The 26,816-nt window shown below is 40.6% G+C and overlaps 1 protein-coding gene across 1 annotated transcript in view; it reads left to right on the top strand.

The window, feature by feature from the left end:
* The window catches only part of FGD5 (FYVE, RhoGEF and PH domain containing 5), a 487,598-nt gene that overhangs the window by 207,705 nt on the left and 253,077 nt on the right, over positions 1-26,816 (top strand). Inside the window, exon 5 of the mRNA XM_053720678.1 lies at positions 23,565-23,595. Within this exon, the coding sequence (XP_053576653.1) occupies positions 23,565-23,595 (31 nt within the window). The remainder of the gene's footprint in view (positions 1-23,564; positions 23,596-26,816) is intronic.

Raw genomic sequence — 26,816 nt, 5'->3', positions numbered from 1 at the left:
AAGCTCAGGGTCTTTGGTCTCGGGAAGAATCTCTTCTCCCGATAAATATTCTGGAACTGAGAGCGATATTCAATGCTCTCAAGGCTTGGCCTCAGCTAGCAAAGGCCAAATTCATACGGTTTCAATCGGACAACATGACGACTGTTGCGTACATCAACCATCAGGGGGGAACAAGGAGTTCCCTGGCGATGGAAGAAGTGACCAAAATCATTCAATGGGCGGAGACTCACTCCTGCCACTTGTCTGCAATCCACATCCCAGGAGTGGAAAATTGGGAAGCGGATTTTCTGAGTCGTCAGACATTTCATCCGGGGGAGTGGGAACTCCATCCGGAAATCTTTGCCCAAATTACTCAGTTGTGGGGCATTCCAGACATGGATCTGATGGCCTCTCGTCAGAACTTCAAGGTTCCTTGCTACGGGTCCAGATCCAGGGATCCCAAGGCGACTCTAGTACATGCACTAGTAGCACCTTGGACCTTCAAACTAGCTTATGTATTCCCACCGTTTCCTCTCATCCCCAGGCTGGTAGCCAGGATCAATCAGGAGAGGGCATCGGTGATCTTGATAGCTCCTGCGTGGCCACGCAGGACTTGGTATGCAGACCTGGTGAATATGTCATTGGCTCCACCATGGAAGCTACCTTTGAGACGGGACCTTCTTGTTCAAGGTCCGTTCGAACATCCGAATCTGGTCTCACTCCAACTGACTGCTTGGAGATTGAACGCTTGATTTTATCAAAGCGAGGGTTCTCAGATTCTGTCATTGATACTCTTGTTCAGGCCAGAAAGCCTGTAACTAGAAAAATCTACCATAAAATATGGAAAAAATATATCTGTTGGTGTGAATCTAAAGGATTCCCTTGGGACAAGATAAAAATTCCTAAGATTCTATCCTTTCTTCAAGAAGGTTTGGAGAAAGGATTATCTGCAAGTTCTTTGAAGGGACAGATTTCTGCTTTGTCTGTGTTACTTCACAAAAAGCTGGCAGCTGTGCCAGATGTTCAAGCCTTTGTTCAGGCTCTGGTTAGAATCAAGCCTGTTTACAAACCTTTGACTCCTCCTTGGAGTCTCAATTTAGTTCTTTCAGTTCTTCAGGGGGTTCCGTTTGAACCCTTACATTCCGTTGATATTAAGTTATTATCTTGGAAAGTTTTGTTTTTGGTTGCAATTTCTTCTGCTAGAAGAGTTTCAGAGTTATCTGCTCTGCAGTGTTCTCCTCCTTATCTGGTGTTCCATGCAGATAAGGTGGTTTTGCGTACTAAACCTGGTTTTCTTCCGAAAGTTGTTTCTAACAAAAACATTAACCAGGAGATAGTCGTGCCTTCTTTGTGTCCGAATCCAGTTTCAAAGAAGGAACGTTTGTTGCACAATTTGGATGTAGTTCGTGCTCTAAAATTCTATTTAGATGCTACAAAGGATTTTAGACAAACATCTTCCTTGTTTGTTGTTTATTCTGGTAAAAGGAGAGGTCAAAAAGCAACTTCTACCTCTCTCTCTTTTTGGCTTAAAAGCATCATCAGATTGGCTTACGAGACTGCCGGACGGCAGCCTCCTGAAAGAATCACAGCTCATTCCACTAGGGCCGTGGCTTCCACATGGGCCTTCAAGAACGAGGCTTCTGTTGATCAGATATGTAAGGCAGCGACTTGGTCTTCACTGCACACTTTTACTAAATTTTACAAATTTGATACTTTTGCTTCTTCTGAGGCTATTTTTGGGAGAAAGGTTTTGCAAGCCGTGGTGCCTTCCATCTAGGTGACCTGATTTGCTCCCTCCCTTCATCCGTGTCCTAAAGCTTTGGTATTGGTTCCCACAAGTAAGGATGACGCCGTGGACCGGACACACCTATGTTAGAGAAAACAGAATTTATGTTTACCTGATAAATTACTTTCTCCAACGGTGTGTCCGGTCCACGGCCCGCCCTGGTTTTTTAATCAGGTCTGATAATTTATTTTCTTTAACTACAGTCACCACGGTATCATATGATTTCTCCTATGCAAATATTCCTCCTTTACGTCGGTCGAATGACTGGGGAAGGCAGAGCCTAGGAGGGATCATGTGACCAGCTTTGCTGGGCTCTTTGCCATTTCCTGTTGGGGAAGAGAATATCCCACAAGTAAGGATGACGCCGTGGACCGGACACACCGTTGGAGAAAGTAATTTATCAGGTAAACATAAATTCTGTTTCTTCCCCATTCTAATGCTCGGTTTGAACTTTAGCAAGTCGCCTTCACCACGTCTAGATGCCTAAATGCAGGTGTATCTAATAAAGTGGCCGGTGTGTGTGTGGATATGTATGTATATATGTGTATATATGTGTGTGTATATATATATATATATATATATATATATATATATATATATATATATATATATATATATATATATATATGTATGTGTATCTATCTATCCAGGAATGGACCGCACTCACAGACTGGACTGGGTACACATCCTAAGCCACAGCAAACTCCACAGTCCACAGCCCTGAACACTGACAGACAGATGCAAAGTTCCCAGCACCCCAGGCACTTAACCCCAGAGCAGCCTGGGTGACAGGTCCTCAGGGATGCATTACAAACATTATCAACACAACACACAGAAAACCTGGCACTCGCCAGCAGATTCACAGTAATGTTTTAAAAACAAAAGTCAGTTACATTTGGCGCTAAAGGATCAAGCCCAGGACCACGACAAGGTCTCCCCTTTCTTCCTTTGGCACTAGATGTAGCTGACTTCCCCCAGTGCTTTCAAACATTACTGTGAATCTGCTGGTGAGTGCCAGGTTTTCTGTGTGTTATAATATAAATATGTGTGTGTGTATATATCTCTATCTCTCATATGGACAGAAAAAGGAGTGTGGGAAAGCACTGCTAGTATACTTTTGTGAATCAAAAATATTTAAAATATTAGAAAATGGGAGTAAACAATTTCAGTCTTGGAAAGAATAAATACATAGGCAAATTAATATGCAGTAGGTGACTTGGTTATAGACTGCAACTGTACAGTGTGCAATTTGAACACATGTAGATACTGGTAGTAGTCCGTTTCACACTACAAAGACAACCTTTCTTTATGCAGGTATACAAAGTGCTGGTTTAGTTGATAGTTGCAAACAGTCTAAAGTTCCCCTGTGGGAAGGAGAAACAATGCCCCAGGTGTATTAGAGCAACAGAATGAAATAATTGTCCCATAAAAAGGAAAAGATGTTTACCTACAAGACTTAACCTCAATCCATATTAGGTAAGTAGGTGCAATTCAAGAAAGCCAGGGTGTATTGCTGCCAACAAAATCCGCCGCCAGATTCATAAGACTTTCAATTTTCTGGCTTCAATGCTTCTTGTAATATGATGTGGAGTAAGAAACTTCCCGCCAAGCGTGTGCGAGATATGTACAAAGGAACTTTAGAGACTGTTTGCAATGACTAAACCAGCACTTTGTATAACTGCATATAGAAAGGTTGTCTTTGTAGTGTGACTACTACCAGTATCTAAGTCTGTTTAAATTGCACAGTCACCTACTGCATATATTAATTTGCCTATGTATTTATCTTTCCAAGACTGAAATTGTTTACTCCCATTTTCTAATATTTTAAATATTATATATTTTTTATTCACAAGAGTATACTAACAGTGCTTTCCCACTCTCCTTTTTCTGTCTAGATTTCCTAGCAAACTACTTTGGAGTTGGGTAATCCATAGTTTCAAGCCTTGGGATTAAGCAGCAGTGTACTATGTATGATAGCATTTGATATCTTCCAGCTCATAGCACCCAAATATTTTGTGTTTGTGTATATGTATGTATATATATATCTATATATACAGGGAGTGCAGAATTATTAGGCAAGTTGTATTTTTGAGGATTAATTTTATTATTGAACAACAACCATGTTCTCAATGAACCCAAAAAACTAATTAATATCAAAGCTGAATAGTTTTGGAAGTAGTTTTTAGTTTGTTTTTAGTTATAGCTATTTTAGGGGGATATCTGTGTGTGCAGGTGACTTACTGTGCATAATTATTAGGCAACTTAACAAAAAACAAATATATACCCATTTCAATTATTTATTTTTACCAGTGAAACCAATATAACATCTCAACATTCACAAATATACATTTCTGACATTCAAAAACAAAACAAAAACAAACCAGTGACCAATATAGCCACCTTTCTTTGCAAGGACACTCAAAAGCCTGCCATCCATGGATTCTGTCAGTGTTTTGATCTGTTCACCATCAACATTGCATGCAGCAGCAACCACAGCCTCCCAGACACTGTTCAGAGAGGTGTACTGTTTTCCCTCCTTGTAAATCTCACATTTGATGATGGACCACAGGTTCTCAATGGGGTTCAGATCAGGTGAACAAGGAGGCCATGTCATTAGATTTTCTTCTTTTATACCCTTTCTTGCCAGCCACGCTGTGGAGTACTTGGACGCGTGTGATGGAGCATTGTCCTGCATGAAAATCATGTTTTTCTTGAAGGATGCAGACTTCTTCCTGTACCACTGCTTGAAGAGGTGTCTTCCAGAAACTGGCAGTAGGACTGGGAGTTGAGCTTGACTCCATCCTCAACCCGAAAAGGCCCCACAAGCTCATCTTTGATGATACCAGCCCAAACCAGTACTCCACCTCCACCTTGCTGGCGTCTGAGTCGGACTTGAGCTCTCTGCCCTTTACCAATCCAGCCACGGGCCCATCCATCTGGCCCATCAAGACTCACTCTCATTTCATTAGTCCATAAAACCTTAGAAAAATCAGTCTTGAGATATTTCTTGGCCCAGTCTTGACGTTTCAGCTTGTGTGTCTTGTTCAGTGGTGGTCGTCTTTCAGCCTTTCTTACCTTGGCCATGTCTCTGAGTATTGCACACCTTGTGCTTTAGAGCACTACAGTAATGTGGCAGCTCTGAAATATGGCCAAACTGGTGGCAAGTGGCATCTTGGCAGCTGCACGCTTGACTTTTCTCAGTTCATGGGCAGTTATTTTGCGCCTTGGTTTTTCCACACGCTTCTTGCGACCCTGTTGACTATTTTGAATGAAACGCTTGATTGTTCGATGATCACGCTTCAGAAGCTTTGCAATTTTAAGAGTGCTGCATCCCTCTGCAAGATATCTCACTATTTTTGACTTTTCTGAGCCTGTCAAGTCCTTCTTTTGACCCATTTTGCCAAAGGAAAGGAAGTTGCCTAATAATTATGCACACCTGATATAGGGTGTTGATGTCATTAGACCACACCCCTTCTCATTACAGAGATGCACATCACCTAATATGCTTAATTGGTAGTAGGCTTTCAAGCCTATACAGCTTGGAGTAAGACAACATGCATAAAGAGGATGATGTGGTCAAAATACTCATTTGCCTAATAATTCTGCACTCCCTGTATATATATATAAATAGCACCCAAATATTTTGTTTATATGTATGTATGTATATATATATATATATATATATATATATATATATATATATATATATATATATATATATATATATATATATATATATATTTATATTTGTGTGTGTGTATGTATGTATGTATGTATGTGTGTGTGTATATATATACTGTATATAAATAGCACCCAAATATTTTGTGTATATGTATATATATATATATATATATGTGTGTGTGTATGTATGTATGTATGTATGTGTATATATATATATATATATATATATATATAAACTTCTCAAAAGAAGAGGCACTCGCAGGTCTTAATAAGCATAAAAATTTTATTAGTTCATAGGTTCAGTCAACGTTTCGGTCCTTGCAGGGACCTTTGTCAAGACTGTTCTATATACAGAAAATACAAGAATATGGAAATACAATGAATTTCATCAAAGGGGAATAAACACATCACAGGACTAAAGTCTTATATACAGGGTCCCAAGTGAAACAGATAAAGAAAAGGAAGATTAAAAATAATCAGTAACAAATATACTGGAAAAAATGATGACTAACACATGTTAAGTACATAGGTAAAGTATGCGTAGCGAGCAGTGTCACAGGATTTATACAATCAATAACTGTAGCTATAGGGAGTGGCCAGAGGCCCTAAACACTATACAATACAATACAATAAAACCTGAAGTAATGACAGAGCTCAAATGTTGAAAAGAAAGTCAGAGTCAACAATCACAACTCTCAAGTATATTTCTACACATTCCCATAATGACTCAAGTGCAATGGATACCATTAGATAGAGAGCATGAGACGGATCTCCTATGCTGTAACGAGAATGTCTTGAGTCATGTTGATAATGTGCACCACACAGAGGTTAATTTAAAAGAACACATGTATAGTTAGTATCAGAGAAACCAATAAAAGCTGACAAGTTACACAATGGTTAAAAGTGATTGGTGTCCACGTACTAAAGTAATCCACAATCCCAAAATGTACATGCAATAGGGAATAACGTAGAGGAAACATATCAACTGGGGTCTGTGTTTACAGCACTATCTTCGATGTGTTATGCATAACATTTGTTACAGCATGTGTGAACGGCTGGATTGGTTTGGCACCCCCCTGAGTGCAGTGTGCTATGTAAAAGACCAAATGGTACGAGGGCTAATTGCTGCAAAAAAATATATATTTATATATGGGCAGCGTGGCGGAGTAAGAGCTAATAGACTCACCTCAGTACTCCTCTGTGTCAAGTGGTCAGCGGTGAGCAGATTGTGTTCTGCGCCGCCTTTAAATACCCCACAGAAGTCAACGGCAGATGACGTAACGCGAGTAGCGTGTTGGTGCAAAGGGTTGCCATGGCAATAGAAATTACCGGAGTGAGTGGGGAAATGTGTAAAAGGGAACTAATAATGGGCAAAACTTTTTAGAAAATACAAAGATAATTACATATAGAAAGTGACAGTAGATGTCATCAATGGAGAACATAACAGAGAATAAAAATGAAAAAGGATCAGGAAGGGTATGGGATGATGGACCATTAGGTCTAATACAATGCGATGTATGTGGATGGGAAGAGTACGTGGATAGTGTATAGGGATTAAAAAGTGTTAATGTGTGTATGCAAACTATATGGAGCATGCAAGGGGTGCCAAACACGAAACCCAAAATCAAACTAGAACAGGAAATGTATGCCAATGAGGCAGGGACTGGCTATGCAGGTAGCCTAAGGGGCGTGGCAAAATTTATGTTGCAGGGGAGTAGGTAGGGATAAAATCAGGGCAAAATGCAGAGACATGCATACATAGTTAGTACTTCAAGGATAGAGCAGGTTCAGCACCTTAGTAGAAAAGGGCATAGTCAATGCTAGTGTTCAGCCCCTTGGGTATCAGTGTTTCCAGTCGATGTATCCATCTAGCCTCCCTTTTGAGGAGCTCATTGTCCCTGTTACCTCCTCTTTTCAGGGGTGGTATCCAGTCAATTAGGATTGACCTCCACATGGCTACACTGTGGCCCTGTTGCATGAAATGTCGTGCCACAGGTTGCTCACTCTTCTTCTCTTTAATGGCTTTTCTAATGGCACTGCGGTGGTTGGCAAGCCTCTCTCTAAAGGACGTACTCGTTTTTCTGACATAGTACAGGCCACAAGGACAAATGATCACATACTCTACAAATTCAGTAGTGCACGTCAATCTATGTTGAATCTGTATTGTCCTTCCATTGGGAGGGTGGTGAAATTTAGAGCCTGTAATGAAAGAGTTGCAGGTAACACAATTCCAGCAGCTGAAGCACCCTTTCTTAGGTGTCGGTAGCCATCCTTTGTGCACCTGATCTGGTTCAAATGTAGTTTTGACTAGAACATCTTGAAGGTTGTTAGTTCTACTGTATACCATTCTGGGTGGTGGTTGGTTGTAGAATAGAAGTGTAGGGTCCTGGTTCAAAATGAACCAGTTTTTGATTATTGTTTGTTGGACAGATCTACTGGTGGGATTGAATGTGACCATCATGTTCATACGGTCCTCTTTGGTCTTTGCTCCAGTGGTCTTGTTGAGTAGATCACTCTGCGTCATATCCCAGGTGTCCTTCATGACCACTTCAACTTCTGTGCGTTTGTATCCTCTCTGTAAGAATTTTTGGCTCCTAGCTTCAAGCTGTGTTTCTTTGTTCTTTTTGCTGCTGTTATTGTGTATCACTCTCAACATTTGGGATCTTATTATTCCTTTCTTGAGTGCCTGTGGATGGTAGGAGTTTGCTGTTAAGAGGGAATTCCGGTCTGTGGGTTTGGAGTAGAGTGTTGTACCGATGCTTATTTCAGTGTTGGTCTTGTCTTTATAGATCTCAATATCCAGAAAGTGGATGGTCTCTTCGTTATATTCCATCTTGAATTTTACGTATGGAAGTGCATTATTAGTTTCGTTGTACCACTGTATGAGTTCATCTTCACTGCCATTCCAGATCAGGAACATGTCATCAATATGTACCCATATTTCTAGGGTAGATGTACTGTTCCTCAAACCAGGCCATAAATAGATTGACATAGGCTGGTGCCATATTGGAGCCCATAGCGGTGCCCATTTGTTGCAAGTAGAATTTGTTCTCAAATTTAAAATAGTTGTGTGTTAGACATAAATGGATCAGGTCCAAGATGAACTCAATAGGGGGGCCACAGTACATAGTGTCATTGGTGAGGAATTCTTTTGTAGCGATAATGCCTACATCATGGGGAATGATGGTGTACAGACTGCTGACGTCAAGAGTCACAAAGAAGCTTTCCTGTTTGATGTTAGCAATAGAGTTCAACGTTGTGATCAGTGATTTTGAGTCTAAAAGGAAGGATGTGGTTTGTTTAACCATCTGCTGTAGGAAGTGGTCAATGTACTGGGCTATAGGTTGGAATAAGGATCCCCTTGCAGACACTGTCGGTCTTCCTGGAGGGCTAGTTAATGATTTGTGAATCTTGGGGACCGTATATATGATGTGACACTTTGGATAGGTAGTGGTGAGGAATTCACCTAGTTTTTCATCAATGTACCTATTTTGGATTGCCGTGTTGATAATGTCATCCACCACCCTTTTGTACACGTGTGTAGGATTGGTAGTTAGTACTTTGTATACTGTGACATCATGTAGTTGGGTGAGGAGTTCATCTCTATAATAGGTGTAATCCATTATAACAATAGCCCCGCCCTTGTCAGCAGGGCGTATGACAATGGTGGTATCTTCTGACAGGTCTTTGAGAGCTTTCCTCTGTGCTATGGTGAGGTTTTGTCTTCTATTCTTAAGCTTTTTTGCTTGTCTTCTCAGTTTCCTGCGTGCAAACTTTTATGTAGGTTCTAATGGCCGGATGTGTGTTCACTGGTTCAAATTTGCTTTTAGTGTAGAATGGGTTATCACTTGTCTGTAGTTCTGTCCTGAAGAAGTCCTTTAGTTTGAGTTGTCTCTGTAATCTGTTAAGTTCAACATGGTTAATGAACATCTTTGGAGTAGGTACAAAGCTGAGACCTTTGTTGAGGACTTCCTTCTCCAGGTCTGTGATTGTTCTTGAGCTGAGGTTGACCACTATGTTCTCTGGGCCATGCATGTTTTTCCACCCCTTCTGGTGTGGGTTCTTGTTCTTTCTTTCCTCCCTTTTTTGAAGCTGGGTGGGTGGTTTGGATGTTACTCTGTTCTTGTTATCTCTGTTGGTTCTGGTGTTTTCAGTTTCCTGGTCACTTGAATCAGCTCCACTACTGTCAATGGTGTTGATCGGTTTGCTTGTGGCTCTATTTCTGTTGAATCTTCTGTTTGGTGTTTTTCCAGTGAGCCATGCATAGACATTTTTCTCCCTGTAGTCTCCCTCAACAGCCAGTTGTTTCTTATTTTTGAAGTTGACTAGGTCTTGTTGGTATTTATCAATTTTCTCTTGAAGTTTCATTAGCCAGTTTTCCTTAGGGTCGTTGCGTAGTGTATCCATTTTGTTTTGTTCAAGGGCTCCAATGTCCATTACAATCTGTTTTTTTAGTCTGGTAACCTACTCCAGTATGAGTAGCATCAGGTCAAAAGAACATTTATTAAGAATACTGCACCACTTTTTGCAGAACTCTGTGTTGTTTCTTCCAATGGTTGGAATGCTCTTCATTCTATACCACTAACAGTGAGTGCTTGGATCCCACAACTAGTGTGTGTGTATATATATATATATATATATATATATAGTAATGGAAAGTTTTTATATTCCCTCAAAAGTGCTGCAGTGCAGGGTATGGTCTGACAACCCCAGGGAGAATTGTTATGTTTGTTTACCACATAGAGAAAATATGTGATTTATTTCTGGGTCCCTGGGGTGGAGCATTTGGAGAGTAGGGAGGGCCAATGCTCCACCGCACAGTTTGCAGGTAGCATATCATGTCAAAAAGTCCAGTCCAGGAATTCTGTCTGACTCAGCTAGCTACTCACCTGCATGTGGTAATTGACAGCAGGTGCTAATAAAATCCCCAGTCAGGGGTTGAGAGGTAGATTTTTGCCAGCAGTAAAGGGGAACTGCAAACACTCTCCTGAGAGACTGAGAGGATTTATCTCTAAAGGACAAACAAAGTTTGAAAGACCTGATAATAAACGGACTGTATTTTATAAACCTACAACCTTGTGTGGGGTTTCCAGCTTTGAGGACTGTGTGTTTCTAAGATCCCAGGTCACATATGGGGGAGGCAGCGGGCGAGCACACTGATAGTCTGTTAAGGGAACAATGCCACACTTAAAATGGAGAACGTTGTAAAAGCTTTACTACAGGCGACGGCCTCACAGCAACAGGCCACTGCCACACAGCAGCAAGCTACTGCCAGCCAGCAAGAAAATATTGCAGTACTACAACAACTGGTATTAACACAAAGAGAGGAACAGCAGAATATCACACGTACAATGCAGCAGGAGATTTGAGGCCTATCTGAGAGTCTGGGCAAGTGCACTACAGAAATACCACACAGTTCTAAGACTCTGAGAGTGAGTAACTATTTGCAAAAGATGGTGGCTACAGATGATGTGGAGGCTTACCTGATGGCTTTTGAAAGGACAGCCAAAAGAGAAGGGTGGCCTGTGTCTGAATTTGCATGCCTCCTTGTGCCATTTCTGAGTGGAGAACCTCAGAAGGCATATTATGATTTGGAGCCTGAGCAGGCCAGTGACTATAAAAAGCTAAAAACAGAATTCTTGGCCCATTTGGGAGTAACAGCAGTGAGGTCCCAGCGATTTCACTCCTTTACTTACAGTCAAGACAAAGCCGTGCGGTCACAGATGTTTGACTTGATACATCTTGCCAGGAAATGGCTACAGCCAGAGGTCAACTCTAGTCACATTGTGGAACAGCTCGTGATGGACCGGTTCCCTGCGGCAGTGGGTCAGCCACAGTGAACCTAAAACTGCTTATGGTCTAGTTGCCCTGGTGGAATGCTATTTGACTGCCGGAGAGTTTCTACAATTCCCAAACCAGGAAAGATCTAGAACCCCGAAGAACCAGTCCCAGTAAATTGGGTAATACTGTTCCGGGGAAAAGGGGGTATCAGGAGGAGCAGATGGGTTTTTACAACCCAATGGATATTACAGCAAGGGGCAAGAGTTTTGTGAGGCAGGAAGAGTCCACAATAGCCTCAAAGATGTTGTCTAATGCTAATATTAAATGTTTTCAATGTAAAGAGTATGGACATTTTGCAAAGGACTGCCCTGAGAATCATGTTGCTATGGAATGTAATGTTGGCAATATGAGAGACAATTGTTCATTGTACTCTCGTTCAGTATATGTAATTACCAAAAATGATTGTTTAAATGGCTACCCTTGGTGCACTGTAAGAGTGGAGGGAAATTAAATTAAAGCTTTGCAGAACTCTGGTAGCATGGTTACACTCATAGACAGAGGTCTGTTGAGAAATACTCCTATTGATAATTACCAGAACCTAGATATTGCTTTTGTCCATGGGGACATACATAAGTATCCAACTGCTAAAGTACTTATTGAAACACAAAATGGCCCTATAAATCATAGAGTTGGTTTAGTCGATAAATTAGTCCATGAAATGATAATAGGCAGAGATTTTCCCCATTTTTTGAATCTATGAGATGCTGCTGAGGAAAATTTGTCGGATTCAGTAGAGGGCACTGTTTGACTTTCCCTTTTCTGATTTATTGGGGGATGACTTAGACAAAATAACTCCTGCTAGATGGAAACCCTAGTTGGAGGTAACACTGAACAGGATAATACAGGTCAATCTAATATATCTGAACCTGATGTAGAAATAACTGACATAGAGGTTAGCCCAAGTAACTTTAGGGCTGCACAATGGGAGGATCCAACTTTAGCTGTGGCTAGAAACTATCGCCTAGATTACGAGTTTAGCGTTAGCCATAAAAAGCAGTGTTGAGAGGTCCCAACGTTGCTTTTTAACGCCCGCTGGTATTACGAGTCTTGCAGGTACAGGTGTACCGCTCACTTTTCTTCCGTGACTCGAGGCTACCGCAAATCCCCTTACGTCAATTGCTTATCCTATCTTTTCTATGAGATTTGCCTAACACCGTTATTACGAGTCTTGGAAGAAGTGAGCGGTAGACCCTCTCCTGTCCAGACTCCTACCGCATATAAAAGTCAGTAGTTAAGAGTTTTATGGGCTAACACCAGAACATAAAGCTCTTAACTAAAGTGCTAACAAGTACACTAACACTCATAAACTACTACTAAATAAAAAAATGTAAACCCTAATCTGCCGACCGAACATCGTCGCCACCTACATTATACCTATGAACCCCTAATCTGCTGCCCCTAACATCGCCGACACCTACATTATATTTATTAACCCCTAATCTGCCGCCCCAAATGTCGCCGCCACCTACCTACAATTATTTACCCCTAATCTGCCGACCGGACATCACCACTTTAATAAATGTATTAACCCCTAAACCGCCGCACTCCCGCCTCGCAAACACTATTTAAATTTTATTAACCCCTAATCTGCCCCCCCAACGTCGCCGCCACCTACCTACATTTATTAACCCCTAATCTTCCGACCCCAACGTCGCCGCTACTATAATACATTTATTAACCCCTAAACCGAAGTCTAATCCTAACCCCCCCTAATTTAAATATAATTTAAATAAAACTAAATAAATTTACTACTATTAAATAAATTGTTCCTATTTAAAACTAAATACTTACCGATAAAATAAACCCTAAGCTAGCTACAATATAACTAATAGTTACATTTGTAGCTAGCTTAGGATTTATATTTATTTTACAGGCAACTTATTGTACCTAGTTAAAATAAATACAAAGTACAAAATGACCTGTAAAATAAATCCTAACCTAAGTTACAATTACACCTAACACTACACTATCATTAAATAAATTACCTAAACTACCTACAATTAATTACAAGTAAATTCAATAAACTAAATTACGAAAGAAAAAAAAACACTAAATTACAGAAAATAAAAAAAGAATTACAAGAATTTTAAACTAATTACACCTAATCTAATCCCCCTAATAAAATAAAAAAGCCCCCCAAAATAATAAAATTTCCCTACCCTATACTAAATTACAAATAGCCCTTAAAAGGGCCTTTTGCGGGGCATTGCCCCAAAATAATCAGCTCTTTTACCTGTAAAAGAAAAATACAATGCGCCCCCAACATTAAAACCCACCACCCGCACACCCCTACTCTAAAACCCAAACCCCCCTTAATAAAACCTAACACTACCCCCTTGAAGGTCACCCTACCTTGAGCCGTCTTCACCCAGCCGGGCACAAGTGGTCAACCGATCCGGCCAGAAGTCTTCATCCGATGGGGCAGAAGAGGACATCCAGACCGGCAGAAGTCTTCATCCTATCCGGGCAGAAGAGGACATCCGGACTGGCAGAAGGCTTCATCCAAGTGGCATCTTCTTCCATCCGACGAGGAGCAACTCCATCTTGAAGACATCCGACGCGGAGCATCCTTCCAGCACGATGGACTAACGACGAATGATGGTTCCTTTAAATGACGTAATCCAAGATGGCCTCCCTCGAATTCCGATTGGCTGATAGGATTGTATCAGCCAATCGGAACTAAGGTAGGAAAAATCTGATTGGTTGATTTAATCAGCCAATCGGATTGAAGTTCAATCCGATTGGCTGATTGGATCAGCCAATAGAATTGACCTTGCATTCTAATTTAGTAATTTAGTTTATTAAATTTAATTGTAATTAATTGTAGGTAGTTTAGGTAATTTATTTAATGATAGTGTAGTGTTAGGTGTAATTGTGATTTAGGTTTTATTTTACAGGTCATTTTGTATTTATTTTAACTAGGTAGCTATTAAATAGTTAATAACTATTTAATAACTATTGTACCTAGTTAAAATAAATACAAAGTTGCCTGTAAAATAAAAATAAATCATAAGCTAGCTACAATGTAACTATTAGTTATATTGTAGCTATCTTATGGTTTATTTTATCGGTAAGTATTTAGTTTTAAATAGGAATAATTTAATTAATTGTAGTTATTTTATTTAGATTTATTTAAATTATATTTAAATTAGGGGGGTGTTAGGGTTAGACTATTTAATAAATTTATTATAGTGGCGGCGACGTTGGCGATATTGGGGGCAGCAGATTAGGGGTTTATAAGTATAATGTAGGTGGCGGCGGTGTCCGGAGCGGCAGATTAGGGGTTAATAGTATAATGCAGGTGGCGACGATGTCGGGGGCAGCAGATTAGGGGTTAATAAGTGTAAGATTAGGGGTGTTTAGACTCGGGGTTCATGTTAGGGTGTTAGGTGCAGACATAACTTTTATTTTCCCATAGGAAACAATTGGGCTGCGTTATTTGCTGAACGCTGCTTTTTTGCAGGTTTTAGTTTTTTTTTCAGCCAGCTCAGCCCCATTGTTTCCTATGGGGAAATCGTGCACGAGCACGTTTTGCCAGCTTACCGCTGACTTAAACAACGCTGGTATCGAGGTGAGATGTGAAACTAAATTTTGCTCAACGCTCACTTTTCTGAGGCTAACGTGGGCTTAAAGAAAACTCATAATACCAGCGTTGGCTTAAGGGAGCGGTAAAAAAAAAAAAGGAGCGTTAGCACCGCACAGCCTTACCGACAAAACTCGTGATCTAGCCGTATATTTCCATAAGAAATGGTACCCCCATTAATACTGATAAAGCCCTCGCCTATCCATACTTTGAAGTAGAAAATTATTTATTGTACAGAGTTGGGAAAAGGGAGTCTGTCAAACATCTGTTAGTACCCCAGGCATATCGACACACTGTATTAAACCTGGCACATAGCCACATACTTGGGGGACACTTGGGGATTGAAAAAACCAGAGAGAAAATTCTTAGGAGGTTTTATTGGCCAGGTGTAATGGCATCTATCTAAAATTATTATTCTAGTCCTGAATGCCAATTAACTGCCCCTCTTACAGCATACCGTAGCCCCTTGGTGCCCTTACCCATAATTGAGGTCCCATTTGAACGCATTGGTATGGATTTTGTGGGTCCTCTTGTAAAGTCTGCAAGGGGACACCAGTATATATTGGTAATAGTAGGCTATGCTACATGTTACCCTGAGGCAATACCCATGCATACTACTTCAGCAAAAGCAATTGCTAAGGAGTTAACGTTCAGCCGTGTTGGGATGCTTTCCCAGGAAAGTCAAAGTGAAGAGCACCCAATACTATACCTGAGCCGGAAACTTCAACCTAGAGAAAAGAACTATTGGATTGTTGAAAAGGAGTGTCTAGCAATTAAATGGGCTGTTGAAACTCTCAAATATTATTTGTTGGGCAGAAAATTTAGACTAGTTACTAATCATGCACCTCTCAAATGGATGAGTCAAAATAAGGATAATAATAGTAGAGTTACACGCTGGTTCCTTAGTTTGCAACCCTATCACTTCTCAGTAGAACACAGGGCAGGAAGTAAACAGGGTAATGCTGATGGCCTTTCACGTATGCATACCCTTTTGGTCATGGTCGCTCACCCCACTAGGTCTGAGCTGGGGGGAGGATGTGTGACAGAACCCAAGGCATCTCTGACAACCCCAGGGAGAATTGTTATGTTTGTTTACCACATAGAGAAAATATGTGATTTATTTCTGGGTCCCTGGGCTGGAGCATTTGGAGAGTAGGGCGGGCCAGGGCTCCACCCCGCAGTTTGCAGGTAGCATATCATGTCAAAAAGTCCAGTCCAGGAATTCTGTCTGACTCAGCTAGCTACTCAACTGCATGTGGTAATTGACAGCAGGTGCTAATAAAATCCCCAGTCAGGGATTGAGAGGTAGATTTTTGCCAGCAGTAAAGGGAAACTGCAAACACTCTCCTGAGAGACAGATAGGAATTATCTCTAAAAGACAAACTCGCAGCTAGATTACGAGTTTTGCGTTATGGTGAAAAAGAAGCGCTGGTATTACAGGTGTTGTAGGTATAGCTGTACCGCACACCTTTTTGGCCGTAATGCAACGTTACTACCGCATCTTTCAAAAAGTCCTTTTTCAATGGGACTTCCATAGCGCTGGTATTACGAGTTTGCCTGTCCGGCCAAAAAGATCTGTACCGCCACCTGAAAGTCAGTAGTTATGGGTTTTATGTTACAGAGCTGTAGCATAAAACTCATAACTAAAGTGCTAAAAAGTACACTAACACCCATAAAATACCTATTAACCCCTAAACCGAGGCCCTCCTGCATCACAAACACTAAAATAAATTATTAACCCCTAATCTGCCCCTCCAGACATCGCCACCACTAAGAAAATGTATTAACCCCTAAACCTCCGCACTCCCGCAACACAAACACTAGTTAAATATTATTAACCCCTAATCTGCTGCCCCAAAATTGCAGCCACCTAACTAAACTTATTAACCTCTAATCTGCTGACCCTAATGTCGCCGCCACTATACTAAAATTAACACCTAACCCTAAGTCTAACCCTAACCCTAACACCCACTAACTTTAACCTAATTAAAATAATTACAAATAAAAATTACAATTAATACCTAAATTATTCCCATTTAAAACTAAATAAATACTTACCTGTAAAATAAAAACTAAGGCCTAGATTTGGAGGCTCCTAACGCTGGTTTTAGGCTACCTCCGGTATTTGGAGTCACTCAAAATAGGGTCTAACGCTCACTTTTCAGCCGCGACTTTTCCATACCGCAGATCCCCTTACGTAAATTGCGTATCCTATCTTTTCAATTGGATTTTTCTAACTCCGGTATTTAGAGTCGTGTCTGAAGTGAGCGTTAGACATCTAACGACAAAACTCCAGCCGCAGGAAAAAAGTCAGTAGTTAAGAGCTTTCTGGGCTAACGCCGGTTTATAAAGCTCTTAACTACTGTACTCTAAAGTACACTAACACCCATAAACTACCTATGTACCCCTAAACTGAGGTCCCCCCACATCGCCGCCACTCGATTACATTTTTTTAACCCCTAATCTGCCGACCGCCACCTATGTTATACTTATGTACCCCTAATCTGCTGCCCCTAACACCGCCGACCCCTATATTATATTTATTAACCCCTAATCTGCCCCCCTCAACGTCGCATCCACCTGCCTACACTTATTAACCCCTAATCTGCCGACCGGACCTGAGCGCTACTATAATAAAGTTATTAACCCCTAATCCGCCTCACTAACCCTATAATAAATAGTATTAACCCCTAATCTGCCCTCCCTAACATCGCCGACACCTAACTTCAATTATTAACCCCTAATCTGCCGACTGGAGCTCACCGCTATTCTAATAAATGTATTAACCCCTAAAGCTAAGTCTAACCCTAACACTAACACCCCCCTAAGTTAAATATAATTTTCATCTAACGAAATTAATTATCTCTTATTAAATAAATTATTCCTATTTAAAGCTAAATACTTACCTGTAAAATAAATCCTAATATAGCTACAATATAAATTATAATTATATTATAGCTATTTTAGGATTAATATTTATTTTACAGGCAACTTTGTAATTATTTTAACCATGTACAATAGCTATTAAATAGTTAATAACTATTTAATAGTTACCTAGTTAAAATAATTACAAAATTACCTGTAAAATAAATCCTAACCTAAGTTACAATTAAACCTAACACTATACTATCATTAAATTAATTAAATAAAATACCTACGATTACCTGCAATTAAACCTAACACTACACTATCAATAAATAAATTAAATACAATTCCTACAAATAACTACAATGAAATAAACTAACTAAAGTACAAAAAATAAAAAAGAACTAAGTTACAAAAAATAAAAAAATATTTACAAACATAAGAAAAATATTACAACAATTTTAAACTAATTAAACCTACTCTAAGCCCCCTAATAAAATAACAAAGACCCCCAAAATAAAAAATGCCCTACCCTATTCTAAATTACTAAAGTTCAAAGCTCTTTTACCTTACCAGCCCTGAACAGGGCCCTTTGCTGGGCATGCCCCAAGAAGTTCAGCTCTTTTGCCTGTAAAAAAAAACATACAATACCCCCCCCAACATTACAACCCACCACCCACATACCCCTAATCTAACCCAAACCCCCCTTAAATAAACGTAACACTAAGCCCCTGAAGATCATCCTACCTTGTCTTCACCTCACCAGGTATCACCGATCCGTCCTGGCTCCAAAATCTTCATCCAACCCAAGCGGGGGCTGGCGATCCATCATCCGGTGGCTGAAGAGGTCCAGAAGAGGCTCCAAAGTCTTCATCCTATCCGGGAAGAAGAGGCGATCCAGACCGGCAACCATCTTGATCCAAGCGGCATCTTCTATCTTCATCCGATGACGACCGGTAGGAATATTCTGATTGGCTGATGGAATCAGCCAATCAGAATCAAGTTCAATCCGATTGGCTGATCCAATCAGCCAATCAGATTGAGCTTGCATTCTATTGGCTGATCGGAACAGCCAATAGAATGCAAGCTCAATCTGATTGGCTGATTGGATCAGCCAATCGGATTGAACTTGATTCTGATTGGCTGATTCCATCAGCCAATCAGAATATTCCTACCTTAATTCCGATTGGCTGATAGAATCCTATCAGCCAATCGGAATTCGAGGGACGCCATCTTGGATGACGTCATTTAAAGGAACCGTCATTCGTCGTTCAGTCGTCGGCCAGGATGGATGTTCCGCGTCGGAGGTCTTCAGGATCCTGCCGCTCCGCTCCGGATGGATGACCATAGAAGATCCCGCTTGGATGAAGACTTCAATCGGATGGAAGACCTCTTCTGCCCCGCTTGGATGAAGACTTCAGCCGGATCATGGACCTCTTCAGCCCCCCGCTTGGGCTTGGATCAGGACATCGGAGGAGCTCTTCTGGATCGATCGGTGAACCTGGTATGGTTAAGATAAGGTAGGAAGATCTTCAGGGGCTTAGTGTTAGGTTTATTTAAGGGGGGTTTGGGTTAGATTAGGGGTATGTGGGTGGTGGGTTGTAATGTTGGGGGGGGGGGTATTGTATGTTTTTTTTTACAGGCAAAAGAGCTGAACTTCTTGGGGCATGCCCCGCAAAGGGCCCTGTTCAGGGCTGGTAAGGTAAAAGAGCTTTGAACTTTAGTAATTTAGAATAGGGTAGGGCATTTTTTTATTTTGGGGGGCTTTGTTATTTTATTAGGGGGCTTAGAGTAGGTGTAATTAGTTTAAAATTGTTGTAATATTTTTCTTATGTTTGTAAATATTTTTTTATTTTTTGTAACTTAGTTCTTTTTTATTTTTTGTACTTTAGATAGTTTATTTCATTGTAGTTATTTGTAGGTATTGTATTTAATTTATTTATTGATAGTGTAGTGTTAGGTTTAATTGTAGATAATTATAGGTATTTTATTTAATTAATTTATTGATAGTGTAGTGTTAGGTTTAATTGTAACTTAGGTTAGGATTTATTTTACAGGTAATTTTGAAATTATTTTAACTATTTTAGCTATTAAATAGTTCTTAACTATTTAATAGCTATTGTACCTGGTTAAAATAAATACAAAGTTACCTGTAAAATAAATATTAATCCTAAAATAGCTATAATATAATAATAATTTATATTGTAGCTATATTAGGATTTATTTTACAGGTAAGTATTTAGCTTTAAATAGGAATAATTTATTTAATAAGAGTTAATGAATTTCGTTAGATTAAAATTATATTTAATTTAGGGGGTGTTAGTGTTAGGGTTAGACTTAGCTTTAGGGGTTAATACATTTATTAGAATAGCGGTGAGCTCCAGTCGGCAGATTAGGGGTTAATAATTGAAGTTAGGTGTCGGCGATGTTAGGGAGGGCAGATTAGGGGTTAATACTATTTATTATAGGGTTAGTGAGGCGGATTAGGGGTTAATAACTTTATTATAATAGCGGTGCGGTCCGCTCGGCAGATTAGGGGTTAATAAGTGTAGGCAGGTGGAGGCGACGTTGTGGGGGGGCAGATTAGGGGTTAATAAATATAATATAGGGGTCGGCGATGTTAGGGCAGCAGATTTGGGGTACATAGGGATAATGTAAGTAGCGGCGGTTAACGGAGCGGCAGATTAGGGGTTAATAATAATATGCAGTGGTCAGCGATAGCGGGGGCGGCAGATTAGGGGTTAATAATTGTAAGGCTAGGGGTGTTTAGACTCGGGGTACATGTTAGAGTGTTAGGTGCAGACGTAGGAAGTGTTTCCGCATAGCAAACAATGGGGCTGCGTTAGGAGCTGAACGTGGCTTTTTTGCAGGTGTTAGGTTTTTTTTCAGCTCAAACAGCCCCATTATTTTCTATGGGGGAATCGTGCACGAGCACGTTTTTGAGGCTGGCCGCTTGCGTAAGCAACTCTGGTATCGAGAGTTGAAGCTGCGTTAAAAATGCTCTACGCTCCTTTTTTGGAGCCTAACGCAGCCTTTATGTGGACTCTCAATACCAGAGTTATTTTTATGGTGCGGCCAGAAAAAAGCCGGCGTTAGCTACGCGGGTCGTTACCGACAAAACTCCAAATCTAGGCCTATGCTAGCTACTATATAACTAATAGTTACATTGGTATCTAGCTTATGTTTTATTTTTATTTCACAGCTAAGTTTGTATTTATTTTAACTAGGTAGATTAGTTATCTAAACTAATCACACCTAATCTAATAGCCCTATCAAAATAAAAAAAAACCTAGCCTACACTAAACTGCCAATAGCTCTTAAAAAGGGCCTTTTGCGGGGCATTGCCACAAAGAAATCAGCTCTCTTACCTGTAAAAGTAAATACAAACAACCCACCACCCACACAACCAACCCCCCAAATAAAATCCTAATTTAATAAACCTAAGCTCCCCATTGCCCTGAAAAGGGCATTTGGATGGGAATTGCCCTTAAAAGGGCATTCAGCTCTTTTACATTGCCCAAAGTCCCTAAGCTAAAAATAAAACCCACCCAATAAATCCTTAATAAAACCTAACACTAACCCCGAAGATCCACTTACAGTTTTTGAAGACCGGACATCCATCCTCATCCAGCCGGGAGAAGTCTTCATCCAAGCGGGCAGAAGTCCTCAACGAAGCCAGGAGAAGTCTTCATCCAAGCGGCAACAAGTCGTCCTCCAGGCGGGCAGAAGTCTTCATCCAGACGGCATCTTCTATCTTCATCCTTCCAACACGGAGCGGCTCCATCTTCAAGACATCCGGCGCGGAGCATCCTCTTCATACGGTCCCAGCCGTACACTGAAGGTTCCCTTTAAGGGGCGTCATCCAAGATGGCATCCCTTGAATTCCGATTATCTGATAGAATTCTATCAGCCAATCAGAATTAAAGGGTAAAAAATCCTATTGGCTGATGCAATCAGTCAATAGGATTGAGCTTCAATCCTATTGGCCGATCCAATCAGCCAATAGGATTGAGCTCGCATTCTATTGGCTGGATGAGGATGGATGTCCGGTCTCCAAAAACTGTAAGTGGATCTTCGGGGCTTAGTGTTTTATTAAGGGTTTATTGGGTGGGTTTTATTTTTAGCTTATGGACTTTGGGCAATGTAAAAGCTGAATGCCCTTTTAAGGGCAATGCCCATCCAAATGCCCTTTTCAGGGCAATGGGGAGCTTAGGTTTATTTAGATAGTATTTTATTTGGGGGGTTGGTTGTGTGGGTGGTGGGTTTTACTTTTGGAGGGTTGGTTGTATTTATTTTTACAGGGTAAAAGAGCTGATTTATTTGGTGCAATGCCCCGCAAAAGGCCCTTTCAACGGCTGTTGGCAGTTTAGTGTAGGCTAGGGTTTTTTATTTGGGGGGGGGGGGGGCTTTTTTATTTTGATAGGGCTATTAGATTAGGTGTAATTAGTTATTTAGGTGTTATTAGTTATATTTGATAATTTCTTTTTTATTTTGTGTAATTTAGTGTGTGTGTGTGTGTTTTTTGTTGTTGTAATTTAGTTAATTGTATTTAATCAATGTAATTTTATTTAATTTTAGTGTAATGTTAGGTGTTAGTGTAACTCAGGTTAGGTTTTATTTCACAGGTAACTTTGTATTTGTTTTAGCTAGGTAGTTAATAAATAGTTAATAACTATTTACTAATTAGTCTACCTAGTTAAAATAAATACAAACTTACCTGTGAAATAAAACCTAAGATAGCTACAATATAACTATTAGTTATATTGTAGCTAGCTTAGGGTTTATTTTATAGGTAAGTATTTTAGTTTTAAATAGGAATTTTTTAGGTAATGATAGTAAGTTTTATTTATATTTATTTTAATTATATTAAAGTTAGTGGGGGTTAGGGTTAGGGATAGACTTAGGGTTAGGTTTAGGGTTTAATATATTTATTTAGTGATGTTGGAGGCCAGAGGTTTAGGGGTTAATAACTTTATTATAGTGGCAGCAGCGACGTTGGGGGCGGCAGATTAGGGGTTAATAAGTGTAATGTAGGTATTGAGGATGTTAGGGGCAGCAGATTAGGGGTGTTTATACTCAGGGTTTATATTAGGGTGTTAGGTGTAAACGTACATATTTCTTTCCCCATAAGGATCAATGGGGCTGCGTTACGGAGCTTTACGCTCCGTTATTGCAGGTGTTAGGCTTTTTTAAAGCCGGCTCTCCCCATTGATGTCTATGGGGAAATTGTGCACGAGCACGTAACAGCAGCTCAAGCAGCCCTGGTATTTGTGTGCGATATGGAGCTCAATGCAGCCATATCGCCTGCAAACGCCGGGTTTTTGCAAACCTGTAATAGCAGCGCTATTAAAGGTGAGCAGTGGCAATAACTTGCAAGTTTTTACCGAGCCACTGATAACACAAAACTCGTAATCTGGCTGAAAGTTTGAAAGTTCTGATAATAAATAGATTGTATTTTATAAAGCTACTACCCTGTGTAGTGTTTCCAGCTTTGAGGACTGTGTGTTTCCTAGATCCCAGGTCAGTGTGTGGTATATATATATATATATATATATATATATATATATATATGTGTGTGTATATATACATATAACACGTGCGTACACACACATATACACAAATTTCAATATAGACTCAGTACACATGTGCGTGCACACACACCTGGCCTGTGTCATATCCCCTAGACTAGACTTCTATATTATTAATCAGAGAGATCCACAGAAAGCCCATTATGTCCTTTATAAATTGCCCTGCCGTAAGGTGAATCTACAGATTTTCTAATGCGTTAATGTGCAGCTATAAAGCTAATGACACTTTGTCTGTTTACAGATACGTAGAAACCCTGAGGCAGCTGCACACGGTGAGTAATCTGCATATATTCCAAATAATCATTTTTATAATGAGCTCCTATTGTGCACTTAAACAGTTGTGTGAGGTCTGACGCAGTATTAATTAAGGATTACATATATGTAGTTGACAGCATGACACACATACATATATACAGTATATACATATATATACAAACACACACACAGAGTATGGAGCTGACACCGTGACACACACACACACACACACATATATATGCAGAGAGTATGGAGCTGAAAGCGTGACACACACACACACATATATATGCAGAGAGTATGGAGTTGACAGCGTGACACATACACACACACATATATATATGCAGAGAGTATGGAGCTCACAGCGTGACACACACACACATATATATGCAGAGAGAATGGAGCTGACAGCGTGACACACACACACACACACATATATATGCAGAGAGAATGGAGCTGACAGCGTGACACACACACACACACATATATATGCAGAGAGAATGGAGCTGACAGCGTGACACACACACACACACATATATATGCAGAGAGTATGGAGCTGACGGCGTGACACACACACATATATATGCAGAGAGTATGGAGCTGACAGCGTGACACACACACACACACACACATATATATATGCAGAGAGTATGGAGCTGACAGCGTGACACACACACACATATATATGCAGAGAGAATGGAGCTGACAGCGTGACACACACACACACACACACATATATATATGCAGAGAGTATGGAGCTGACAGCGTGACACACATACACACACACACACATATATATGCAGAGAGTATGGAGCTGACAGCGTGACACACACACACATATATGCAGAGAGTATGGAGCTGACAGCGTGACACACACACATATATATATGCAGAGAGTATGGAGCTGACAGCGTGACACACACACACACACACACATATATATATGCAGAGAGTATGGAGCTGATAGCGTGACACACACACACACACACACATATATATGCAGAGAGTATGGAGCTGACAGCGTGACACACACACACACACATATATATGCTGAGAGTATGGAGTTGGCAGCGTGACACACACACACACACATATATATATATGCAGAGAGTATGGAGCTGACAGGGTGACACACACACATATATATATGCAGAGAGTATGGAGCTGATAGCGTGACACACACACACACATATATATGCAGAGAGTATGGAGTTGGCAGCGTGACACACACACACACATATATATGCAGAAAGTATGGAGCTGACAGGGTGACACACACACACACACATATATATATGCAGAGAGTATGGAGCTGACAGCGTGAAACACACACACATATATATATATATGCAGAGAGTATGGAGCTGACAGCGTGACACACACACATATATATGCAGAGAGTATGGATCTGACAGCGTGACACACACACACACACATATATATATATATGCAGAGAGTATGGATCTGACAGCGTGACACACACACACACATATATATATATGCAGAGAGTATGGAGCTGACAGCGTGACACACACACACATATATATGCAGAGAGTATGGAGCTGACAGCGTGACACACACACACATATATATGCAGAGAGTATGGAGCTGACAGCGTGACACACACACACACACATATATATGCAGAGAGTATGGAGCTGACAGCGTGACACACACACATATATATGCAGAGAGTATGGAGCTGACAGCGTGACACACACACACACACACACATATATTTGCAGAGAGTATGGAGCTGACAGCGTGACACACACATATATATGCAGAGAGTATGGAGCTGACAGCGTGACACACACACATATATATGCTGAGAGTATGGAGCTGGCAGCGTGACACACACACACACACACATATATTTGCAGAGAGTATGGAGCTGACAGCGTGACACACACACACACACACATATATATATATATGCAGAGAGTATGGAGCTGACAGCGTGACACAAACACACACACACATATATTTGCAGAGAGTATGGAGCTGACAGCGTGACACACACATATATATGCAGAGAGTATGGAGCTGACAGCGTGACACACACACATATATATGCAGAGAGTATGGAGCTGACAGCGTGACACACACACACACACATATATATGCAGAGGGTATGCAGCTGACAGCATGACACATACACACACACACATATATATGCAGAGAGTATGGAGCTGACAGCGTGACACACACACACACACACATATATATGCAGAGAGTATGGAGCTGACAGCGTGACACACACACACACACACACACATATATATGCAGAGAGTATGGAGCTGACAGCGTGACACACACACACATATATATGCAGAGAGTATGGAGCTGACGGCGTGACACACACACACACACACATATATATGCAGAGAGTATGGAGCTGACAGCGTGACACACACACACACATATATATGCAGAGAGTATGGAGCTGACAGCGTGATGCACACACATATATATGCAGAGAGTATGGAGCTGACAGCGTGACACACACACACACACACACACACACATATATATATATATATATATATATATATGCAGAGAGTATGGAGCTGACAGCGTGACACACACACACACATATATATGCAGAGAGTATGGAGCTGACAGCGTGACACGCACACACACATATATATGCAGAGAGTATGGAGCTGACAGCGTGACACACACACATATATTTGCAGAGAGTATGGAGCTCACAGCGTGACACACACACACACACACACATATATATATATATATATATATGCAGAGAGTATGGAGCTGACAGCGTGACACACACACACCCACATATATGCAGAGAGTATGGAGCTGACAGCGTGACACACACACACACACATATATATGCAGAGAGTATGGAGCTGACAGCGTGACACACACACACACACACACACATATATATATGCAGAGAGTATGGAGCTGACAGCGTGACACACACACACACATATATATGCAGAGAGTATGGAGCGGACAGCGTGACACACACACACACATATATATATGCAGAAAGTATGGAGCTGACAGCGTGACACACACACACACACACATATATATGCAGAGAGTATGGAGCTGACAGCGTGACACACACACATATATATATGCAGAGAGTATGGAGCTGACAGCGTGACACACACACACACACATATATATATGCAGAGAGTATGGAGCTGACAGCGTGACACACACACACACATATATATATGCAGAGAGTATGGAGCTGACAGCG

This window comes from Bombina bombina, chromosome 7, assembly GCF_027579735.1.
Source record: "Bombina bombina isolate aBomBom1 chromosome 7, aBomBom1.pri, whole genome shotgun sequence".
Classification (NCBI taxonomy): Eukaryota; Metazoa; Chordata; class Amphibia; order Anura; family Bombinatoridae; genus Bombina; species Bombina bombina.
The sequence above is the reverse complement of the archived record's forward strand: the minus strand, read 5'-3'. Positions and strand labels throughout refer to the sequence as shown.